The sequence below is a fragment of the Globicephala melas genome, chromosome 13 (assembly GCF_963455315.2).
Source record: "Globicephala melas chromosome 13, mGloMel1.2, whole genome shotgun sequence".
NCBI lineage: Eukaryota > Metazoa > Chordata > Mammalia > Artiodactyla > Delphinidae > Globicephala > Globicephala melas.
Window position 1 is genome coordinate 51,718,064 of NC_083326.1, and position 24,812 is coordinate 51,742,875.

Consider the following 24,812-nt stretch of genomic DNA (forward strand, 5'->3'; position numbering starts at 1 on the left):
TTATCAGGATTTATGAACTCTTGAGCCTATGACACCATACATGTAACTGGGTTGAAGTTAGTTGGATCTAAGTATCGGTAGCATGCATTGCGTGAGTTGTGAGGATTATAACAAACTGAAGAGTTCACGTCTTCAATTCTGAGCATTTGCTGCCACATGGTAGCACTGACCCAGTATTTCAAGATCTTCTGATTTTTCAAGAGAAGCCAGGAATCTCAGTTTTTATGTAAAATATTGGCCCAAATTTATTTTTAAGTGTGTATGTGTGCGTGCATGCACATGCAGGTACAGAAAGGAAGTAGGAGGGGACATTTATATGGACTCATTTGGCTCTCTCAAGCAACAAGTTGTAACCCCTAGTGTAGGATAAGGAATGGGCAGAGGAAGGGAAAGTATAAAGTCACCCATAATACAAAGAGGAAAGCAGAGTGGGGTATCACAAATGCCAGGGGAATAGAATATTTCAAAAAAGAGAAAGTGACTTAAAATTCCAAATACTCAGAAAGGTCAAGTAAAAAATAAATTGTCCCATTATATTTAAGGTTATCTTGTTGAGAACAGCTTGTAAATAGTGATGACAATATTGATAGGTACTATACTGAAGTAGACTGAGACATGAGTGGGAAGGGTAGAAGTACAGAGAGAGTAGAAAGCAGCCACATTGACCTCTTTACTATTCACAAACCAGTGTGTTACTCTTCTGCCTCAGGGCCTTTGGACTTGCTCATCCCTCTGCCTGGAACATTTTCCTCTGAATATCCACATGGGTTCTTCCTTTACACTCTGCAGGTCTAGGTCTAAATGTAATCTCGAGAGACCTTCCCTGAACACTTTCAAAAATTGAGAATGCCCTCACCTTACTACCTAGCTGCCCAGCTCAGTACTTTCTTCCTTGTTTTATTTTTACCTTAGCACTTATCTCTTCCTAATATATTATAGAATTTGCTTACTTACTCTGTTGTTTTTCTTTCCATTCAAAGTTAAGCTCAACAAAGGAAGGAATTTTCAGTTGTTTTGTTCTTAACTCTAATTCACTGCTATATGCCTAACATCTAGAATTGTACCTAGAACATTGTAGATGCTCAGTAAATATTTATTAAATCAAAAAATTCAAGAAACATAGTTGTTAAGGCAAGAAGCTATGGCTGTAGCTGGAGGAGACTGTGAAGGAGCATCATTTCTTTTTAAAGATAGCAGAAATTTGAGCATTGGACCTGGCAAGGAAATCAGAGCGGAAAAAGTTGCACATCTGTTCACTGATTCAAACAAAATTTCTGAGCACTTTCTATGGACCAGATGCTTTTCTAGGCATTTGGAATATAGCAGTGAATAAGAACAAAGCCCCTGCTTATAATCTTATAATCTAGAAGCATAGGGAATTATTGATAAATTGATTTCTTAAAGGAGATAGGAAAATAAAAGTGAGAGATTGGCCTTAAACATCAGTAAAGACAGGTCTTTTACTATGGAGAGTTGTGAAGGAAGTCTGGATGAATGTAGTTGCAGGTAATTTATCTGAACCTGATGCAAAGCAGTAACCCCAGATGAGAACATGTTATCCATCTGAAGCCCTGCATTACCACCCCTTAGTATTCATGGACTTACCAATGGCAGTATTTTTTATCTTTTCCTAACTCCCCTACTCTTCTAGACAACTATTTTCTATCTTTTTCTCCTTCCTCAAATCAACAACTTCTCCTTGTTCTCATACTCAGCAAATGGCCTTGCTTCCTGGAAGTCATAGAACATCTTCTCTCTTCCACCACCATAGCTACTAACCTGTTTGCGTCTGTACCTAAAACCCTACCGTCCTTCTGATTCATGTAAATGGACAAAATTTACATGAATTTACCTAAAGGCAGCCCCTCTATCCCATCCCTTTCTGCCTACTTAAGAGTATGACTCCAATAATACTCTCATCTTTCCTACATCGTTTTTTCCTTTCTGTAGTCATTCCTGTTGTTATATAAGCATACAGGTAAACATATCCTTAAAAAATAACCTCCTTTTCTTTTTTGTTTTTTTGTAAGCGTTTTAAAATTTTATTTATTTATTTATATTTTTGGCTGCGTTGGGTGTTTGTTGCTGCGTGCAGGCTTCCTCTAGTTGCGGTGAGTGGGGGCTACTCTTCGTTGCGGTGCGCAGGCTTCTCATTGTGGTGGCTTCTCCTGTTGCAGAGCATGGGCTCTAAGTGTGAGGGCTTCAGTAGTTGTGGCTTGCGGGCTCCAGAGCACAGACTCCGCAGTTGTGGCACATGAGCTTAGTTGCTCTGCAGCATGTGGGATCTTCCTGGACCGTGGATCGAACCCATGTCCCCTGCATTGTCAGGTGGATTCTTAACCACTGCGCCACCAGGAAAGTCCAGCCTGCTTTTCTTTAAACTACATATCTACTTCCAGGTAGCATCCTATTTTTTTGCTTCCTTTTGTAGCAAACTTCCTTGAAAAGTGACATACCATTTATCATCAGGTCCTCTTCTCCCATTCTCTCTCGAGCTCACTCAAGACTTTTGTACTTATTACTCTACCAAAATAACCCTTTTCAAGGCCACTGGTGACTTCCTAATAGGTAAAAACTATACTCAGTTCTCAGTCCTTGTCTTATTTAAAGCAGCAATTGACATAATTGATTACTGTCTCTTGACAAAATTTCTTTATTGGCTTCTGTGACACCAAACACTGTTTTCCTCTTATTGAACTGGTTGCTCTTCCTCACCCTTCTTTGCTCCTTTGTCCTTTCCCATCTCTGAGACCTTTGATGTTTGGAGGACCCAAGGGATCACTCCCTACTTGTTCTCATCTAGCCTCAGGGCTTTAAATAGCATCAATGTACAAGTATATTCTCCCCTGAATTCCAGACTTGTAAATCTAGCTGTCTGTTTGACATCTCCCCTTGAGTGTTTAATAAGCATCTTATATGTAACATGTCCAGAAAAAATGCCTTACTCCCTCACCTTGCCAACCTGCTCCTCCCTGTCTTCCCCATGTCAATATTAGCTATTCTGTTATTCCTAGTTGCTTAAATCCAAAACTTGGAGTCATCCTAGACTCTTCCTTTTTTCTTATACTCTGCATGAAATCCATCAATAAATCCTAGCTATAACTAAAAAAACATGTCCATAATATGAACACTTCTCACCACTTTTAACATTTACCAGCTTGATCCAAACTACCATCATCTCCAATCTCGATTATTTCAGTTGCCTCCTAACTGGTATCCCTGCTTCTACCGTTGTTCCCCTTCTAGTCTGATCTTAAACAGCCAGAATGATCTTTTTAAGACAGAATACTCAGTGTAAAAGCCAAAGTCCCTATATTGATTTAGAAAGCCTTATAATACCTGTTCTCTCTCCCCACTTCTCTTACTACATCTCACAACTCCCCCCAACCCCTCTTCACTCTGCTCACATTAGCTTCCTTCAGAACATTTAGGCAGTTGGTATTAGATGTTTCCTCTGCCTGAAGCTGTATTCCCGGATACACTGCATGGCTCTTTTACTTCCTCCATATATTTCCTCAAATGTCAGCTTAGCAGAGAGGCCTCCTTGATCACCCTCTATAAAATAGTGACCACACTCATAGCCTCTTCACCTTTCTTTTCATTGTTCTGTGTGATATACTGTATATTGTTCATTTCTTTAAACTATCTCACACTACTAACGTATGTTTTCTGAGGGCAGGGAGTTTGTTACTGCTGTATGCCTTAATTCTTAGAACAGTGTTTGGCACGTAGGAACATTCAAATATTTGTTGGACAAAAACAATTGTCCAAAAAATTATTTTTTGTAGTCACTATATGTCTTCCTCTTTAGGCTTGAGGCAGCCTAAAGTATTTGTATTACTCTCTTAATAGAAAATAGTTGGAAGTCATTCATTCATTCATTTAATAAACATTTATTGAGCACCTACTGTATGTAGGGGTTACAATTATGACCAAGATAACTTATCGAAGACAGGTTCTTTGGGAAGAGCAGGCAAACTGCAGTGATCTGGTCGTGGTCTGAATGTCAATTCTGAAAGGCTTTTAAAATGTAATTCCTAAGGAGCATTTCTAGAATAGTTTACGGTGTCTATTTATAAGTCTTCATAATCTCATTGAATTTCAGAGCTGGAAGGGACCTCAAAAATAATGTAGTTTAATCCTCTCATTTTATGGATTTGATTAAGTTGAGCTCCAGTAAGTATAATGAACTTGCCCAATGTCCCTAACCAATTAGGTAGTGGTAGAATGGGGATAAGGGTCCAGGCCTGGCCTCTTGATTTATAAGCCAATGACTTTTCCACTGTGCCATGCTGCGTTTCATTCCAGATCCCAACACATTCCCTTCTAGAAGTAGACCTCTTGCCATTGTTTTATTACCTTTTCCTTAGTTAAGCAAAATAGCAGGTACAAGGTTAAAGTGTCCTTTGCTTTTATAGTTTTTCTAAGTGTGAGAGGTTAGCTTCATTACTTTCATAGGAAGTCTGTAATGGATTCAAGGTTTATTTTAAGCAATAAAATACTTAATTCTTTTTATCATTTAAAAAGAATTGTGTTTTTAAGCATATGATTAAGTTAGAAGAATGAATTGAATTTGTTTACATTCATTTCTCTTTTAAATCTACTAGAGAAACTCTTGCTACTCAGTTGGATCTAGCAGAAACAAAAGCCGAGTCTGAGCAGTTGGCTCGAGGGCTTCTGGAAGAACAGTATTTTGAATTGACCCAAGAAAGCAAGAAAGCTGCTTCAAGAAATAGACAAGAGATTACAGATAAAGAGCACACTGTTAGTCGGGTAAGTGTGATAGTTCATTAAGTTATGTGATTAAAATTAATTTAAAAATCAAAATAGGTTACATGTTAAAGTGTTTGGGTAAGTGTAAGTGCATGAGTATTTACTTATACACAATGGTCAACTTGTACTCATGTATAAAATAATTTATATAATCTAAAACAATTGTTAATGATTGAAATTCTTATTCAGTGTATTGGGTTTTTTCCCTTTCTGGCTGTAGATCTTAATATATTTTCTGTGAAGAAATGCTTACCTTAAATTCATTTGTTTTATTATCTTAATAAATTGCAACTGATTTCATGACCAGAATTCTATAAAATTCAGAGAAACTATTTTGGGATAAAAAATTCTTTGTGGATATCTACAAATCCATTATAGAAAAAACAGTACTACAAACAATTACCTATTTCTGAAATGTATACTATGGTCTATGTATTATGGAGCTAGAAAGGGGAGTTAGAGAGATTTTTCTTCTTGGTGGTGAAGCCACCATCAAGTGCTCTGGTATAAGCAGGTCTGAGTTCAAATCCCAGCTTTGCCCCTAAGAAGTTACATGGTCTTGGCCGTTTGCTTTAACTTCTCCAAGCCTCAGATTCTTCATCTATAATATAGAAACAATACCTATTCCACAGGTTTCTTACGAAGATTAAATGAAATCATATAAATAGAAGGGTGAATAAGTACATTACTAAAAGACATTGTTGGAGGACAGAGGAAATGAAAAGTGCCCACCGAACTGAGAAGGTATCTTGAGACCGAAAAACAAGGCAGGCAGCTCCGTATAATCAGTGGATCAGTTTATTATAGGATACCCTACTCACAGAGTGGGTGTGGACAGACAACGATATGGAAACATTCACAGCTGCACTCCATACCACCAAGGGACCATTGGGACAATGTTATAGTTTACCTAGGGTATGGGGGGTATGTGCTTGGAAATAGGAAGTGCATTCCTACGTCAAGATTTATGAATGGATAACTAGTCTCGTAGGTACCAGGAATATGTCAGCAAAGGTCTTCATCATTGATTGGGGACTAACAGAGCATAGAGGCCACCTGGTCTTAATGATTATTAAATAGTATCTATTAACTACAAAGCCCTTGATAACAAAGAAGTGATTTTTACCACACAGTACAGTTCTGGATAGGGTCCGGGGAAGGACAGGAGGAACTATATGGGCCCACAATGGCATCATTTATGCTAACAGCCATAAAATAATCATCAAACATTTAAAATTGTCATTTTCATCATCATTATTCAGATGAAGAAACTGCAGCCCAGAAGGGTTGTGACTTGCTAAGGGTCACAGAGCTAGAAAACTAAATGCACATTTCCTAGTTTTTAGTCTCGTTCTCTTTTCATTACATTTTTTATTCCTTCCATTCATATGTAATGTGTATATACACACACACTGAAATAATTTTTGGAAGCTAACAATTGTTTTAAAATATTTTGAATTTAATTATATCCACATAGTTTAAACTGGAAACCAGATGTTTTTATAATTAAGCAATGTCTGACCTGTCCTCATCTATGGAAAATGCAAGTATTTTTTTAAAGGTTATTGCTTTAAATATGGGACTAGCAAAGAGACTATATAGCTTAAACGTTTCTGTGCTTTGTTTAGCTCGAAGAAACGAACAGTATGCTAACCAAAGATATTGAATTATTAAGAAAAGAAAATGAAGAGCTAACTGATAAAATGAGGAAGGCAGAGGAAGGTATGTAGGATTTTTTTAAAAATCATAAGTTAAATCAAGTTCAGAGGTAAATCTTTATGTTACGCATTAGGTTTTTGAAATATTTGTTTTCATATATTAAATAACTTTTGTAGCCGTAAGTATTATCTTAGTAGAACTTAAATATTCTCACCACCAAACCCCACAAAAAGGTAAATATGTGAGGTGATTGATGTGTTAATTAACTTGATTGTGGGGGATCCTTTCACAATGTATGTGTATATCAATTCATCACATTGTACACTTTAAATATCTTAAAATTTCAGTTGTCTATTGTACCTCAATAAGCTGAAAAAAATCTTTTAAAAATATTAATTAATTAATTTTATTTATTTATTTTTGGCTGCATTGGGTCTTCATTGCTGCGTTCGGGCTTTCTCTAGTTGCGGCGAGCGGGGGCTACTCTTCACTGTGGTACGCAGGCTTCTCATTGTGGTGGCTTCTCTTGTTGTGGAGCACGGGCTCTAGGCACGCGGGCTTCAGTAGTTGTGGCTCACAGGCTCAGTAGTTGTGGAGCACAGGCTTAGTTGCTCCGCCGCATGTGGAATCTTCCCGGACCAGGGCTTGAACCCGGGTCCCCTGCATTGGCAAGCGATTCTTAACCACTGTGCCAACAGGGAAGCCCTGGAAAAATATCTTAATGAAGTTACTGAAAGTTATGTGGTATATGCTAATTTGAATAATTAGTTATTGTTACTAATAACTAAGAATTAAATATTTTATTGCTTAAAATAAACCTTGAATCCATTACAAAATTTCTATAAAAGTATCTCATTGTTACTTTGCAAGGCAGAAATTAATTAATGCCATGCAATAACATTTTATATAATTTGTTGACAGAATATAAACTGAAGAAGGAGGAGGAGATCAATAATCTTAAGGCTGCCTTTGAAAAGAATATCAATACAGAACGAACCCTTAAAACGCAGGTATACATGCTCTTAGCCTTTTCCATGTGTTTGTATCTGAGTATCATATATTCAGAAGTTAATATTTGCTCTTCATGTCCTTTTCTTAAAACTGAGATTATAAGGTTCAAGCTTTTCATTAGAACAAGTAATGTAATATTCTTTCTTCATTAAATGTGGAAGACTTATTCAGGAAGTAGGATTTCAATCGAGTTAAGAAGGCTAATTCGTCTAGTCACCTGATTAGTGAAGAATTTGTTTTAGATTGTATGGAAAACCTACAATTGACAGTAGAAAACTTAATGAGGAGAAACCACATACTTGACTGAAGTCAAGAGAGAAGAATGGGGAGAGTAAGAAACTTAAAAGGGGTGGAGGTATCATTTTGCTTTGTATTTTGCAGCTAGATCAGATTTTTTACAGTAAAACTTGGTATCTTGTCATTTTACCAAGTTGTCCAGTAGTTTAAATTCTTCATAAGGTGCCGTGTACCTCAGTTGATTTTTACAGTAAAATAAATATTTTCTACTTGATAGCTCCTTACCACTAATCTATTCTCCCTCTCAACAATCCTTCAACTAGAGTAGTCTTTCAAAAATGCACTTAATACCTGTTGAAAATCCTTCAGTGGAGATTTTACTTCCCTTTATACCAAAACAGAGACCATGAAGAAAAAGATTGACATTTATTACATACAAAAAAGTCCAAAAGAACATAAGTTGAAAGAAAATAAACTAGGAAGAATATTTGCAGCATATATAGATAAATATAAAGAGCATCTGCAAAAAAGAAAAAGACAATCCAATAGAAAAAAAGAAAAAGTAAGGGACACTTAAGAGAAAAAAGAAGCAGTATCACTCTGTACTGTCATGCTTGCTTATCCTCCTCCTCCACCAGACTAGGATGCTTTTGGGGCATAATTGTATTTTCTGTCCTTGTCTCTAGTGCCTATCAGAGTGCTTACATGCAGTATAAGTGCTGAATTATTGTTGAACAATAACTGGATTTTTGCAAGCCTGTCTGGTTCTTACATTTGAACAATGAGATGAATCAATAATAGTTACTTGTGCTACCAATTATCATATTCCAACATTCATTAGTTTCTCCTAATTTTCACATACACAAAAAGTCCTGCTTCCTGATTTTGAAGAAAAATATATATTTTTAGTGGAGATTTAAATTGGGTAGCTACAATGAAGAACCTTATTAATAACATTTTAATATTTTAATAGGCTGTTAACAAGTTGGCAGAAATAATGAATCGGAAAGACTTTAAAATTGATAGAAAGAAAGCTAATACACAGGATTTGAGAAAGAAGGAAAAGGAAAATCGAAAGCTACAACTTGAACTCAACCAAGAAAGAGAGAAATTCAACCAGATGGTAGTGAAACATCAGAAGGAACTGAATGACATGCAAGCGGTAAGGTTGTGTGTTGCACTTGTAGGATTATTTTAAATTGTTATTACTGTATATACTTATTGTCTACTGATCTCATGTAGTTTTTTTAGTATAAAAATCATATTTAGGTTTATATTCTCCGTAATTTGATTACTGTTACTCTAATTTGAACCATGATCTTGAAAAAATAGAAAGATACTATGTTGCCTATTAACTATGACTTGAGTAATTTTTACCCCTTAGCATCAGCTTGATTAGAGATGGTACTTTTAGAGAAACAACCAAGGGTTTTGCCTCTTTGGCTTCAGACTGAAATTGAGATATGACTGGTATAATATTGACTATAGTTGGGATAGTGGAATTGGAGTATTATAGCCTTTTTGTTTCCTCTGATAAGGACTCACTTTTCAAAATATCAAGCTTAATTTTTTTGATGCTTCCTAGCTTAATAGCACAAAATTGAGAACATGGTCTCTGATCTTAGGCAGACTTAGATACAAGCATTGACTCCATCATTTATAGTTTTACCATCCTGAGAAGCTTTCTATATCTTTTAAATTATTTTGTTTGAAGCCATAAAAGCAATTTCTATTGTTTTAACAGGTGTTTGGTTTTGGTTTTTGATGCTTTGTATTTAAAAAAAAGCTTATTTAAAGCAAAGAGAAAAGGAGCTTATCCAAGCAATGTATTACTGAGGAAGAGAACTTGCACATTTATAGTTGTATTAAAATCTGTGGTAGTAAACATTCATGAAGTTTACAGTAAATTTTTAGTATTAATAATTCTAGATTACTTATAGTTCCACTAATTCTTAATTTCTAATGTTGGAAATTTTGATCTTGATTCTTTATATTATCTTGGTATTTTTTTAAAAATAGCAATTGGTAGAAGAATGTACACATAGGAATGAGCTTCAGATGCAGTTGGCTAGCAAAGAGAGTGACATTGAGCAATTGCGTGCGAAACTTTTGGACCTATCAGATTCTACAAGTGTTGCTAGTTTTCCTAGTGCAGATGAAACTGATGGAAACCTTCCAGGTAAGAATATTTTCTGTTACTTCATTCAAGTTTGCTTAAACGTCATGGAAATTAATGTAGATTTCTTTCATTTGGATTTCTACCTCTTTGTTGTTTTGTCCATGGATTCTTAAGAAGGGATTTATGTTTCTGATAGCCAGAGTCTGATGACATTTGTATACCCAGTGCATTTTATAGAATAAAAGCAGTCATAAGCAGTCTTAGGCTATTAAAATAGATCTGAGTGGCTCTAACTAAATAGAAACTTGAAGATGTTTATGAATCAGTACTGAACCAGCCTAATGCCATGGTGAAAGTTGAAGCTGCTGCTACAACTCTCACCATTTAAGGAGGATTGTACATGTTTTCATGAGTAGCAGCTCTGCAGTGTTTTATGTATTTTTTTGCTAAAACTAAGAACTATACTTAATAATCAGAACCACAGCAGCTCTATATAGAAGCCCACCTAATGCTATAGTGATAAACTTTAATCAGACTTGAAGTTTCAAATTTGGTGAAATCGATAAAAGGGGTTGGAAGATGCAGAGAGGGGGCAGGAAGTCAAGTAAAGGCAAAAGCGAGTAGCTAGGATTTCAGACCTTTTCTTCTTTTTCCTTTTTTTTTTCTAGTGGAGAATCAATTGAAAAATAAACACAGCCTCATTCTTGGGTTCATTGTAGTATAGGTTATAGTACATTTATGTCTTTTTAACAGAGATGAACAATACACATATTACAGGTTCAATTTAGAAATGAATAGGTTATATATATTAAAACATGCATTACAGATTTTAAAGGCATACACACACACACACAACACATTTGACCTACTACATATTCTTAGTTCAAGGTCTTGAAAGTTTTGTAACATGGTCCTAAACTTGAAAATAGATTTTATTTAATGTATTTCCTGAATAATGCATAAAAAGATATGACAGCACATTTGATATAATAGGGATCTGTTTTAACAGATATTACTTGTTTTTTGAGAATTTGATATAAGAAACTTGATAGACTACTTAGAAAATTTTACGTTATCATTCTTGGTCAAGAAAGTGGGACTCAAAGTAGGAAGTGAATTCAGTTCTTATTTGTATTCTGTGTAATCCCTCATTCTTCGGTGGCTTCGCTAGCCCAAAATGAGATATCTGGAAAGGGAAGGACAGGGAATAAATATTTCTTACTCCAGTGGTCAAGAAATTCCTTCTGTATTCCCATTTTTGGCTCTCTGAAACCTCCTGCCTCTTGAGAATCTTGTAGGTGCACATCCTTATCAGAGGATCACTTTGGATTTAATAAGAATCTCTAGCTTCAGCCGTTGTTTGAACATCTTTCTAAAGTTATGACTTAATCATCAGTTAAGAAAGAGTATGAATTTTAGGGCAGTTTGTCTACATTCCTTCACTTGTTGAACTGAAATTGTAGTTTAGGTTCCCTCTTCATTAACCCCAAGATATTTCTAGTTATTTAGTTAAAGGAATTCTTTCTCTAGTGTAGGTTAAATATCCTGACAAGGTTTTTGTCTTTATCCCACCCATTTCCCCTTAACTTTGTTTATAATGTCTTACTATGTATGCCTTGGTTTTCCTTGTATTAAGTTAAACATTTCAGAGACTGATTCATTATTGGTGAATGCTATCTAGAGGATTTGAATTGAAAGATGAGGTTGGGAGAAGGTAATGAGTTTTATCTTTCATCCTGGCTTATTCAGGAAGGCTAAACTCAAAGCATCATCAGGTGGTTTGATTGGTAGACTTAGGTGAGATATCCATTTAGATTTCAGAATCCTGACCTAATAAATCCACTCAGGAGTCAGTCAGCAAAGAGATTTTTAAATTCTTCTACTGGCTCCATTCTGAGTATATAATATTTAGAATAGCTTAGTATTTTCAGAGATTTTGCTTTTAAGGATTTCAAAGTTCAAACAAAGTGGGAAAACAAAAAGGCTCTGGTGGCCATTCTCCATTGCTATAAAGGGAGACCAATTAGGGTATCTCTTTCTCTATTAACTGTGTTCTCAGTTTGAACTTTACAGAGGTCTCTGTAGTGCTGAACCTTTTCATATTGGAGACTATGACTTTCATATTGGAGGTAGAAATTAATGGATAATCATTACCTATGTTATTTTCCTCTGTGTCAGATATTTTACTAGTAAATTGAAAATATGTACTAAGTCTGCCATTTACTAGATCTCTGGCAAATAAAGTTAAGGTTTTGTGGTAATATCTAGGAAGAATTGTAAAGAATTTTGGTATTCATTCTTGTGAAGCGAACATGATAACACTACACTACGGAAACTTGATGCGGCATTCATCCTTAATTTGAGAGAGTTACATATCATTCAAGTGTCTGAAAGATTTTTTTGAAAGTGATGATTAATTTTACTTAGTTTGGAAAACTGATAAATGAATTTGAACTACAGATTTACAAAGGGAGGTCTTAGAATAGTTAAATAGTTAAAATGAAGGCCTTTTGAAATATTGATCATATTTTTAGTTCAGTGAGATGGTTTTTTAAGTAGTTAGGTGGATAAACTGATAATATACTTTATTTCTCTTAGATTTCATCATTCAATATAAAGAATCTCATTTAATTATCTTGTTTGTTTAGAGTTCAGCCTCTGTCATTTTCTCAGCTGGCATCTTGTCATTAACTAGATTAAATCTCTCTAAGTTTCCCAATTCTAAAAACCTTAGAGAAAATGGTTATCCTTCTCTGACTTATAACCCTTTGAAGTTCTTAATATCACTTTCATTCTCTTGTGTCTTCATCCTCCTTTTGGTTCTGTGGCAGGTTGTGGCCTTAGCACTGTAAATATAAAGGTTACCCTGTAGGGTTAAGGTTTTCCTATTGCCTAGATGACAGAAAGACTAAGGTGATATCTGGCTCTCCTTCCTTGTTTTTTTTCCTTTACTTTTGGAAATATTGACCTAAGAATCTGAAAAGAATGTAAAAATAGATGAAGCATTAAGAACACTGGTATCAGCATCCATTAATATTCATTATCTCTTATGGATTATCTGCATCATTCTCTTTCCATCCAGCTTGATCTCAGACTTTGTAACTTAAACCTGTGTATGCTGGATTTCTTGGTATGTTTCCAAGTATTTGAGTATATAAGAGTTTCTGACTTTGCCCAAATCTAATCAATGATTGGAGATAATCAGTACATCTGAATTCTTGAGCATTGATTTTTTTTTCTTTTTTATATCACTTCTGAATATAATTTTAGAATTTTGGAGTGATTCTCTACCTTTATTTCTTAAGCAGTATGTAGTTTATCAAGTAAACTTTGGTAGTCTTCAGTGGTTAGCTTTGATGTTTAAATTGGCTGTATTTGATACTGATTTACATATAGTTAACCTCTTTCTTATTTGGGTAAAGGAGTTAATTGCTGATATTGCAGTAGTGCACATCTAAATTTTTTTTGTAAGTTAAAATTGCTCTACAAATATGTAAAACCTGGGACCAAGTTGTTTCTGTACTTCAGTAGTATGTTATTGATAATAATATAGACTTAGAAGTCCTCAGCATTTCATTTATTTATCTGGAGAAGCTGATTTCTGTGCTTGTATTGTAAAAGATAGAATTTAGAGCATTATACTTTCAGATTGCCACTTAGGTCACAAGTGGTCATAGTTTTGAAGGAGGTCTTTATATACTTAAAAAAAAAAACTGGTATATTAACTTGCATGTAAGACAGAAGTAAGCAGTTTTTTTAATTTATCACTGAGCTTAGTTTACCTGCTTCTCTGAAGGGAATTCACCAGAAGGAAAGACTAAGATTCTCTCCTATAACATTATTGTTTTAAATTGGCAAAAACCTTCACATATCTTCAGCATCTTTTTTGAGTTCCTAATTTCTTCATTTTATTTAAATTAGAGCAAATATAAAATTGGGCTTATTTAATTCATAAAATGCCTTTGATGTATAAAATTTCTATAGGAACACTGAAATGACATACATTCAGTCATACAGTCTTCAACATACAACAATTCATTGAAAATATATTTCAAACCTAGAGCCAGAAAGCATAAATATTTTTGGCATTTATTCTCATAGAGAAATAACTTGGAGGGAGGAATATTTTGGCATACACAATTTTGTATAAATGTCAAGATTTCAGTGGCTTTTACATCTTTTATTTTTGGTGAGGAATTACTGGTATTAAATGGACTTTGGCACACTGAAGGGAAGTTTTCCTAGCAGTAACTTTTTTCCTTTTCTACAACAGAATATTTGTGAATGATCAACAGCCTTCTGTATGTTACTTAATATAAAGCAGCCCTTTGGTTTTTAAATTACAACCATTATTTAAATAGAGGGTGAATTTAATTGGCTAAGTCAGAAAAAAAGAATTGCAAAATAAGCAAAAAAGGTATATCAGGTACCTACTCTGTGTGTCAGATGGCTTGGAGTATATATTTTTAAAAAGTGGGGCTTCCCTGGTGGCGCAGTGGTTGAGAGTCCGCCTGCCGATTCAGGGGACACGGGTTCGTGCCCCGGTCCGGGAGGATCCCACGTGCCGCAGAGTGGCTGGGCCCGTGAGCCATGGCCGCTGAGCCTGCGCGTCCGGAGCCTGTGCTCCGCAACGGGAGAGACCACGACAGTGAGAGGCCCGCGTACTGCCAAAAAAAATAAATAAATAAATAAATAATAAAATAAAATAAAGTGTTAGTATATGGTCCCCTGCTCTCACAAAACTTACCAAGGAAATGCCCGATGGAACAAATTAATTATTGATGAACTAAATAATGGCAACTAAGAAAAAAACTTGGGAGAAGAAGGGGATCATTTTGAACTGAAGTTTCTTATTATTTCTTCGACTTTAACAAAAACAACAATTTAGATGAAGGGGAATAACAAAAGCATAGGGCATTAGGTACAGGGAAGAAGTTGGAACAATAACATTACTCCTGATTTAGTTAACTGCAAAGCTTGTTTAAGGAAAGAATATCATTGTGCTCTAGGAATTTAAACTCAGAAATTAGACTGCCTGGGTGAACCCTAAAGTTTTGACAGTTGCTGTGATTACCTTTGGGTAAGTTAGTTCACCTTGCTAAGCCTTAGTCTCTTCATTTGTAAATGGAGGATGATAGTAGAACCTATCTTATCCTATATTCCTAAGAATGTAATATCCTATGTTCATGGGACTATTACAGATTATTTATGAGGTATTCCTTGTAAAGCACTTGGGAAATAATAAATGTACAGTAGATGTTACCTATTGTTATCATTACTGTAAGACCGAATTGTTTCACAACTTTTAAGTTATATGGAGGAGGGTAATATATATTCCCCTTAGGGGTCATGATTTGAGCCATGGTATAATGTCACATTATAGCATTGTACCTTACAGTTGGTCACTTGTCCCTTCTTTTGTGTTTCAAATATAATAGATCTAAAAAAACGGTTAAATGTTCTTATCTCTAACCTGATATAAAATAATCATTTCTAACTGGAATCATCTTTTTCCCCCATATATTTTTAATAAACATTAATTATATTTAAATAGTAATAATAATTATAAAATGCATTGATCAAATTAGTCAAAGAATTTCTGGTATGCACAAACTGATAAAACATTAGCAGTTTTACCAACTGAATTCTGTGTTCTTTTACTGTTTATTAAATTCTGATGCTACAAACTTGAAAGGCTTTATTTATACCTCTTTTAGTTTGCTAAGAATTGTAATTGGATTTACCACTAGAATTAAGGACCCCTTCCCAACCAAATTTGGACACTTTTAATGAAATTGTTTGGGGTGTTTTACCAAAAAGTTTATCAGAACATTGTACTGAGAAAACAAATAAAATACTTGTCTCTTATTCTTTATATCTAGTTGATTCTGCCTGCATTCCTTATTTATTTATCTTCTATTCTTACCTTCTGTGAGTAATAGGACACTTGTGTACTTTTGCTTGCTCTTTCTTGTGTAAATCATGGCTCTGATTTGCTCCACTTGCTGCATTTTTTTTTTTTTTTGCTAAATACTTTTATATGAATGTTAAATGATATTTAAAGTCTTCTGTATCATATCCCATTTAAGCTGCAATCCATTCCAGTCTTGCCTGGCTATTAAGGGTACTGTTGTTACTTCATACTTTTATAATTGAGTACTGAATGTTAATTTTATGCGGAAAGTGGCTTGGAATTTTTTTCTGCAGTATTTGTATGGCCATTAAAGTTGATTTGTGTGATTGAAGCATGAAAGAGCAAATTATAGCACTTATTCATTTAGCTGTGTTCGAATGCCTGTTGCTGCATGCTGTCAGACAACTTGTAATAGCTTTTCCTTTTGTGACAATTTAAGGCTGAACACTATTTTTTTTTTTTCTTCTAGAATCAAGAATTGAAGGTTGGCTTTCAATACCAAATAGAGGAAATATCAAAAGATACGGCTGGAAGAAACAGGTACAATATGCCTCAGTTTTTCTAATTGATATTTTGTTATATATTTTACTTTTAAAGCATACAACTTGTATTAACTGTCCTATTATTGGCATTGTAGATCATATTACTACAATATGATCTAGATATAAATGGCAAGTATTGTGCTTATCACTTTAAACCAAGTTAATACTGCTCTTATCTCTTCCCCCCTTTTTTCTCATTTCAGTATGTTGTGGTAAGCAGCAAAAAAATTTTGTTTTACAATGATGAACAAGATAAGGAACAATCCAATCCATCTATGGTATTGGACATTGAGTAAGTTGCCTTTTATTGAATTTTAAGACTGTTGAGTGTTAACCTACGATAATCAATTATTTTTAGACTTACCATTTAGTTTATATTTTGTTATTTAAACGTTATTGACTTTTTTCTTAACAAATTTAAATAATAACTATATTAAATCTTACTTTATCAAAATATGAGAGGGGAAATTTTGCATACCTGATCGATGTATTCTAAAGACAATTTTTTTTAATTTCAAGTGTTTATTGGTTTTATGTTCACAGAACATCTCAAAGTATATGATTATGTGGTCATTGTTAAGAAGGAAATAAAATATATCTTTTCTTTTTTTAATAATAGGTCAAAGAGGTCTGTAATAAGCTTAGGTTTTTTTCCTTGTATTCATTCTAAAACCATTTCTTAGGCACTGCTGCCTGTATTATCATAGGTGTTGTAGGTTGTATAAAATGAGTAAGACAGTTTCATATTTGAGGAGCTTACAGGCTAGTAGCAGGAAAGGTAAAATATATGCAATAACATACAAATTCAGAGTGAAGTGTGGTGGGTACGACAGAGAAATATAAACTTAAAATGAAGTTTTGCCATTCCTTTGTAATTAAACATTGTGGAGCTGATTATAGTTAAAATGTTAAAAAAAATTGAGCAAGTACCAGAGAGTACTGATATTTTATTTCTCAATTTTAAAAAGACATTAGTTGTGAAAATTTAAATAATCAGCTTAACTGGAATAATGCATAAACATTAATAAGAAAGACATCTTTCAACTAACTTAAATACTTTTTATGTTGATGAGAGTTTGTTGTTATTGTTGTTTTACCTTTTTATTGAGATGTAATTTTCATACAATAGAATACATACATCTTAAGTGTTCAGTCCAGTGACTTTTGATGGTTGTAAGCACCCGCATAATCAAACCCAGTACGAGATAAAGAACATTTCTATCACCCTAAAAAGCTTGCTTGTGCCTCCTCAAGGGGAAAAAAAAAGATGATCTGAATTCTATCACTGAGATTTAGTTTTGCCTATTCTAGAACTTCATACTAATCCAATTTATAGTATGTACTCTTTTGTGCCTGGCTTCCCTCACTCGGCATAGTGTTTTGCTGTGTGTATTGATTGTTCTGTTTATTGCTGAGTAATATTCCATTGAATGAATATACCTCAGTTTGTTTATCCATTCTTTTGTTAATGGGCATTTGGGTTGCTTCTAAGAGAGCTATTTTAAGTAAGACTGCTTTGAAAATTCTTTTTTGTGGACTTAAGTTTTCATTTCTCATGGGTAAAATACCTAGGAGTGGAATCCTGGGTCATATAGTAAATTTGTGTAAATAAATCTACCAGACAGTTCTCAAAAAAGGTTATACTGTTTATACTCAACAGCAATATTTGAGTTTCAGTTGCTTCACGTCTTCACCAACATCTGGTGTTGTCAGTCTGACTTTTAGCTGTTCTAATGGATGTGAAATGCTATTTTGTTGTAGTTTATATTTTCCTTATGGCTAATGATGGCAAGAATCTTTCCATGTATTTATTGGCCATTTGTATCTCTTAAGTGTCTCCAAGTCTTTTGCTCATTTTTTAATTGGGCTGCTTATCTTTTTAAGGCTGGTTTACAGAAGTTCTGTATATATTCTGGCTTCAAATTTTATGTCAGGAATATGTAGTGCAAATATTTCCCAGTCTGTGGTTTGCCAGTTCATTTTCTTTATGGTGTCTTTTAATGGAAACCAATGTATCACTGGTTTGAAAAGGGTTATTGCCTTTTGTGTAGTCTGTCCAAGACATTTTTGCCTGCCCAAAGATTGTGAAGGTATTCTATGTTTTCTTCTAGGTTTTATTTTTAAGTTCTGATTGATCTCGTTTCTTTTTATGTTTGGTAAGAAGTAGTGGTAGAGGGTCTTCTGGCGGTTCAGTGGTTAAGACTCTGCGCTTCCACTGCAGGGTGCACGGGTTTGATCCCTTGTTGGGGAACTAAGATCTCGCGTGCCTCGCAGCGCGGCCAAAAAAGAAGAAAAAAAAAAAAGTAGTAGTGGTTGAGGTTAATTTTTTTTCCGGGGGGCGGGGTTTGTTTTGTTTTGTTCATGTGGATATCTGGTTATTTCAACACTCTTTATTTATGTATATCAACCTTGAATATTCATCTTGCTATTCACTTATTAGTTTTAGAGATTTTGTGTATGTGTGTGGATTCCGCAGGGCTTTTCTACGTATACAGTAATGTCATCTTCAAATAATAATAGTTTTACTTCTGCCTTTCCAGCCTGCATGCCTTTACCACATGTATAGATTTGTATGACCACCACCAAGTTAAAATATAGAATAGTTTCATCACAGGGATTCTTCATTGCCCTTTTATAGCCATAGGAAGCACCCTTTCTGTACTCCTCTCTAATCTTTGGCAACCACTAATCTGTTCTCCATCTGTATAATTTTGTCACTTCAAGGATGTTATGTAAATGGAATCAAATAGTATGTAACGTTCGATATGCTTCTTTCACTCAGTGTAATTCCCTTGAAGTCCATCCAAGAGGTAGTTTTTTTCTTTTTGTGGTTGAGTAGTGTTCCATCATATGACTATATCACAGTTTGTTTAACCATTCATTTAAGTTTTTTCCAATTTTGGCCTATTAAAAATAAAGCTGCTGTGAACATTCATGTACAGGTTTTCATATATATAGATTTGTAAGAAATTGCCATACTCTTTTCCAGAGTGACTCTGCAGTTTTACATTTCTCCCATAGTTGTATGAGTGATCTAGTTTCTCTGCATCATCACCAGCATTTGGTGTTATTACTATTTTTATTTTAAAAATTCTGATACGAGTATAGTGATACTTACTGTGATTTTAATTTGCATTTCTCTAATGACTAATCTTTTCCTATGCTTATTTGCCACCTCTGTGTTCTCTTCAACGAAATATCTGTCTTTTGCTATAAATGAGTTTTTATAATGGCCTACATCATATTTCTTTTCATTTTAGTAAATTGTTTCATGTTCGTCCTGTAACCCAAGGAGATGTGTACAGAGCTGAAACTGAAGAAATTCCTAAAATATTCCAGGTAAAAATCTGAAAATATAATTTTAGAAGATCCTTTACCTAAGTACTAAGTGTATTTGTGAAGTAAATGTAAATACACCAATACTTTTATACATTTGAAACTTGTATGTATAGATTAAGACCTTTTTTTAATCTTCTGTTTACCATTCCTAAATGTAGATACTATACGCAAATGAAGGTGAATGTAGAAAAGACGTAGAGATGGAACCAGTACAACAAGCTGAGAAAACTAATTTTCAAAACCACAAAGGTCATGAGTTCATTCCTACCCTCTACCACTTTCCCGCCAACTGTGAGGCCTGTGCCAAACCTCTCTGGCATGTTTTTAAGCCACCCCCTGCCCTGGAATGTCGAAGGTGCCACGTTAAGTGCCACAGAGATCACTTAGATAAGAAAGAGGACTTAATTTCTCCATGTAAAGGTAAGGCATGAAAATTATTTTTATAACATGTAACAAATTAGAGACTTAAATCCCAATGAAATAACTTCTTCAGATGTGGCATTTCCTATACCAAGTTGAAAAAAGATAATAAGACGTAATATTTTGGCACTGGTGGAGCCACATGCATATTTCTGATTTTACTTTATTTTTCTTACTAATTTATGACTAATATTTTCTCTTTAAATTTTCCGACTTAATTGAGTTAAGAAGACAAGATATTGTCCAAGCTTAATTAAGCATAGTAAATCTTTTTAAATTGTAAGAATATTTGATAAGGCTCTTTTAGGTATTATGTGACCTTAATTGTGCTCTTTTTTCTTAAAATAGTAAGTTATGATGTAACATCAGCAAGAGATATGCTGCTACTAGCATGTTCTCAGGATGAACAAAAAAAATGGGTAACTCATTTAGTAAAGAAGATTCCTAAGAATCCACCATCTGGTTTTGTTCGTGCGTCGCCTCGAACACTTTCTACAAGATCCACTGCAAATCAGTCTTTCCGGAAAGTGGTCAAAAATACATCTGGAAAAACTAGGTAAGGATTGAAATGTTAACCTTTTTAACTGTGAGTATGTGATTGGATAATATCTATTAAAATCCAGAGTCCGATTGTTCTTTTCCCCATAAAGGGCATCGTTTGTATCTGGGTATTTATATATGACTTGAAATGACTTTACAAATTAGTTTAACTGATTCTTGTTAGAAGCTAATAATGTTTATAAATGTCATATTTATTTAGTTCAGTGTCAGGTTTTATTGTCATTGGTTATGGTACATATTTAGCCCTTAATGTTTTAAATGACTGTTGTTCACCCCTTTTTAATGTAAATAGTTTCATGTAAAACTTTGCTCGTTTTATTTTTAACTATGTTGGCAGATTTTTTTTTAATCAAAATTATTTGGTATTATCAGTGTTAACAAATAAACTTCCCAGTTAAGTATCCTTCTTTTCTTCTTTTTGGGAGAGTGTAGTTTATCTTGTTTTGATGGAATTTTTTCAAAAATATTTATATGGTAAAACAAGCAGTTACAGGACATAAACGCTTTCCTGAGGAGCGGTTATGATAACTCATTAAGTTCTCATTTAACACATGAAAAAATGGAGCTCAGAGAAATTAAGCAACTTGCACAAGATCACACAGCCAACTAGTAGCATAGTCAGGTTGGACCCCACTTTTATCCATTTCTGAAGCCTATGTTTTTTCTCCTATACCAAATACCAACTTTCCCTAGAGTGTAATCCTTATATTAAGAGGGACATTTGAATCTAGAAGCTGAGACCTAACACTGATTTGCCTCTCTGCTGATGTCACCCAAGTCTTCCAAGCAGGCTTAAAGCCATATTTAATTTATCCCATTTCTTCATTCCATATTATCAATAACCAAGTCTAATTCTTTGAAATGACTCATAGCCATTCCTCCTTCTGTATTCCTCAGCTACCATACTATTCCAGTGCATTATCACCTCACTCTGGACTTCTTTCTGTAGAATCTTGTATTGTCCCTCTCCTATATAGGATAAAAGCTGAATCTAAAATACTTAAAATTTTTTATAGCTTTGTGGGGGGAAAAAAGTGTTTGAAACAAAGTAGAAGCAAAAAGGAGATAATAGTGTGTTTTTCCTTTTTCCTGTTTTCCAAATTTTGTGTATTAGTTAACTATTATATATAATGTATATGTACCTTTCCTTCCAATTTTTGTTTTCTGAATTTTTAAACTGCGTACATTTCTTAAATTTTTTATTTTTTTCCCTCAACAGTTAACCATGTGACCTAGTGCCTTGTGGAATTGTGTGGGATGCTACCTGATAAACCAGGCATCTTTTACCATGCAGAGCAGAAGGCTGTTCCTTTGACACAATATCACAGGCTTCAGGGTTAAGATTGCTGTTATTCTGTCCTTGCTTTGGCACAAAAGCACACTGAGGATTGTTTTTTTGTTTTGTTTTGTTTTTGTTTTTTATTGCGGGTTTGCCTACAGGTAGATTAGATTAATTATTACTATGTAATGCAAATACAATTGAGGGAAAGCTTAGCTAGATATATTTTTTTAAAAAGGTGCTGCCTTTTTGAATTTCTAAGAAAACGCCTGTCAATCATGATAGAACACAGTTTTCCTCATACGAGTGAGAGGAAGAGACTTTCACTTTCAAGTGGAATGGCCGTCACTATCAAGATCAGCTCATGGAAGGAGTAAAGAAAATATCTCAAAATGAGACAACTGAAATTTTTTTTTAATAACTTCAGTTTTTATGCTCTTGCAAGACTATACAAAACTATTTTAAGAAAGCAGTGACATCACTTGACTTCAGTGCCCTCACTGTAGAATTTAAAAGCCTTACTGTTGATTGCCTGTGGTGGACTTGATGGAAAATAAATATCTTACATTATGCTTTACAAAATACTGTATGTGTTTCAGCAAGTTTGTAGATTGGGGAATGGGAGAAGGCAAAAAAATTACATTTAATCTATGCATTTTTGCCAAGCCATATTGAGTTATTTTACTACTAGAGACATTAGGAACTAACTGTACAAAAGAACCAAGTTTAAAAGCATTTTGTGGGGTACATCATTTCTGTAATTATATAATATGTTTCTTTGTGGTTTTAAGTGATAAAGACATTAAGTTAACAAACATATAAGAAATGTATGCACTGTTTGAAATGTAAATTATTCTTAGAACACTTTTGATGGGAGTTGCATTGCCCTTTTAGTGCCTTAATTTGAGATAATTATTTTACTGCCATGACTAAATATAAAAATTTCAAAAAACATATTTTCAGAAAATTATGTGTGTTGGGGGTTTTTCATTGATAATTGGCTTAATTTAAAATATTTAGAGGTTTGGTGGACTTCCATAAATTGAGTACAATCTTTGCATCAAACTACCTGCTAAAATAATGAATGACTTCATAAAACTCTGCAAAATATGTAGAAGGTTGCACCAATATAAAAGAAAATTATGGCAATACATCTGTGATGTTTTCCAGTTAACATAGGAACCAGATAAATACTGTTAAACTCTTGTTCAATAGCAAGGGTTGATTCATATGGGCAGTATGATTTATTGTTTATTTTTTTAACCAAATACCTCCTCAGTAATTTATAATGGCTTTGCAGTAATGTCTATCAAATAAGAAGCACTGGAAAACTGATTCGTCTCTAGGATGATATGCATGTTTCAAGTGGTATTAAAAGCCGCACTGATGGATATGTAATAATAAACATATCTGTTATTAATATGCTAATGACTCTGTGCTCATTTAATGAGAAATAAAAGTAATTTATGGATGGATACCTTTAATAATGACTGCTATGGTATTTTCTCATGACTGAGATGAATGGAAGCCATGCTGTAAATTAGTCCCTGGCTGCATACAAATGTTTGTTAAATTTCATGACTAAAGTGAATTTTTAAAAGATAAAACCTGGTTTGGGCTCTAAAATAGGAGTGCTACAGTTGAAATGAAAAGTTGGCTAATGTCTTTTGGAAATTCTCCATGGGTCTCTTACGTTTCTCACATCTTGGGAGCAGAAGCTCTGACAGCCTTTGTTTGTTCTACACTGTCTTTGCCAAGGAGATTTGTATAGTGAACAGCCGTGGAAGACATTGTGTTTCCATAGAGAGGAAAGCAGGTTTGTTTGCTGTTGTATAATAAAGATAGTGGCTCTCTCCAGGGCAAAAATTGGGCAGATTTGCTTGAGCTCATTATAAAAGATTCAGGTACCCTAAACTTTGGGCTCCTCAGCTATGATGCAAACTCACTGCATGCTCAGCGCCCACCTGGACCACTTTGCATTGCCCCTGTGGGACTCGGAGGGCAAGGGGAACTGATGAGAACGTGAAGCTCATGCTGCTTGCTGTGCTGTAAGTATAAAGTCATTTGGCTATGACCCAGGATCCATGAAATTGTGGCAGGCTAACTTGTAGCTTGCAAGTAGGGTGAAACCTCAGACCCTTCACAGTTCTGGACAGTGTCCTTACTACCGCCTCAGAACCATCACCATTACCCTAATGTATTAAGGTCTAATATATTAAGGTCCAGTAAAGTTCAGAGAACAGAGTTAATTTATTTGAGCAAGAGAGTACTTTTTTTTTTTTTAACAAAATATTAACTTGAGCATAAAATTGTTGAGAACTGACAGAACTTTAAGGAATGACTTCAAATGCCACATTGCAAAACCAGGTCAACCAAGAGAGCTGCTGCTGCTTTTTTTTTTTTTTTTTTTTCCATGTGGACTATTTTTAAAATCTTTATTGAATTTGTTACAATATTGCTTCTGTTTTATGTTTTGGTGTTTTGGCGGTGAGGTATATGGGATCTTAGCTCCCTGACCAGGGATCGAACCCATACACCTGCATTGGAAGGCGAAGTCTTAACCACTGGACCGTCAGGGACGTCCCCAACAGAGCTGCTTCTATTCTAAGTTCAGGAAACCACTCAATCCCAAAGTATACCAATGTGGCAAGCATCAGGATAGTGTCATCTAACGTGTCCACACCATGTTAGATGCTGTGTTTCATTCTCTTACCATTTAGGAACCTTGTTTCTAAACACTGGGGTCCCTGTCAGTAATACCTCAGAAAAATCCTTTTCATGAGCCTCCCTATCTGCTGGCATTAGCATACCCTCCATCTCTCCTCTGCCTTCTGTAGGTGCATCTGCTCAACCAAAATACATCACATTCAGAATTCTAGCTGTAAGAAAGTCTGGGAAATGGAGCTTTTAGCTTTCTATCCTCTTGATTACAGGAAGACACAGAGTGTAGAATGAGAT

General features: G+C 34.6%; 1 protein-coding gene across 5 annotated transcripts in view; it reads left to right on the plus strand.

The window, feature by feature from the left end:
* Positions 1 to 23,321, plus strand: part of ROCK1 (Rho associated coiled-coil containing protein kinase 1) — a 147,825-nt gene extending 124,504 nt beyond the window's left edge. For 4 of the 5 annotated variants that reach the window (XM_030842667.2, XM_030842668.2, XM_060310535.1 and 1 more), the window contains 11 exons: positions 4,608 to 4,773; positions 6,402 to 6,495; positions 7,354 to 7,442; positions 8,654 to 8,842; positions 9,700 to 9,859; positions 16,183 to 16,253; positions 16,459 to 16,547; positions 19,516 to 19,594; positions 19,753 to 20,014; positions 20,363 to 20,570; positions 21,795 to 23,321. In XM_030842667.2, the coding sequence (XP_030698527.1) occupies positions 4,608 to 4,773; positions 6,402 to 6,495; positions 7,354 to 7,442; positions 8,654 to 8,842; positions 9,700 to 9,859; positions 16,183 to 16,253; positions 16,459 to 16,547; positions 19,516 to 19,594; positions 19,753 to 20,014; positions 20,363 to 20,570; positions 21,795 to 21,798 (1,411 nt within the window). In that variant the 3' untranslated portion in view covers positions 21,799 to 23,321. Of the gene's footprint in view, positions 1 to 4,607; positions 4,774 to 6,401; positions 6,496 to 7,353; positions 7,443 to 8,653; positions 8,843 to 9,699; positions 9,860 to 15,681; positions 15,731 to 16,182; positions 16,254 to 16,458; positions 16,548 to 19,515; positions 19,595 to 19,752; positions 20,015 to 20,362; positions 20,571 to 21,794 lie in introns of those variants that run through there. The other variant, XR_009566401.1, reaches the window with a different exon arrangement.
* The last annotated feature ends 1,491 nt before the right edge of the window (positions 23,322 to 24,812 follow it).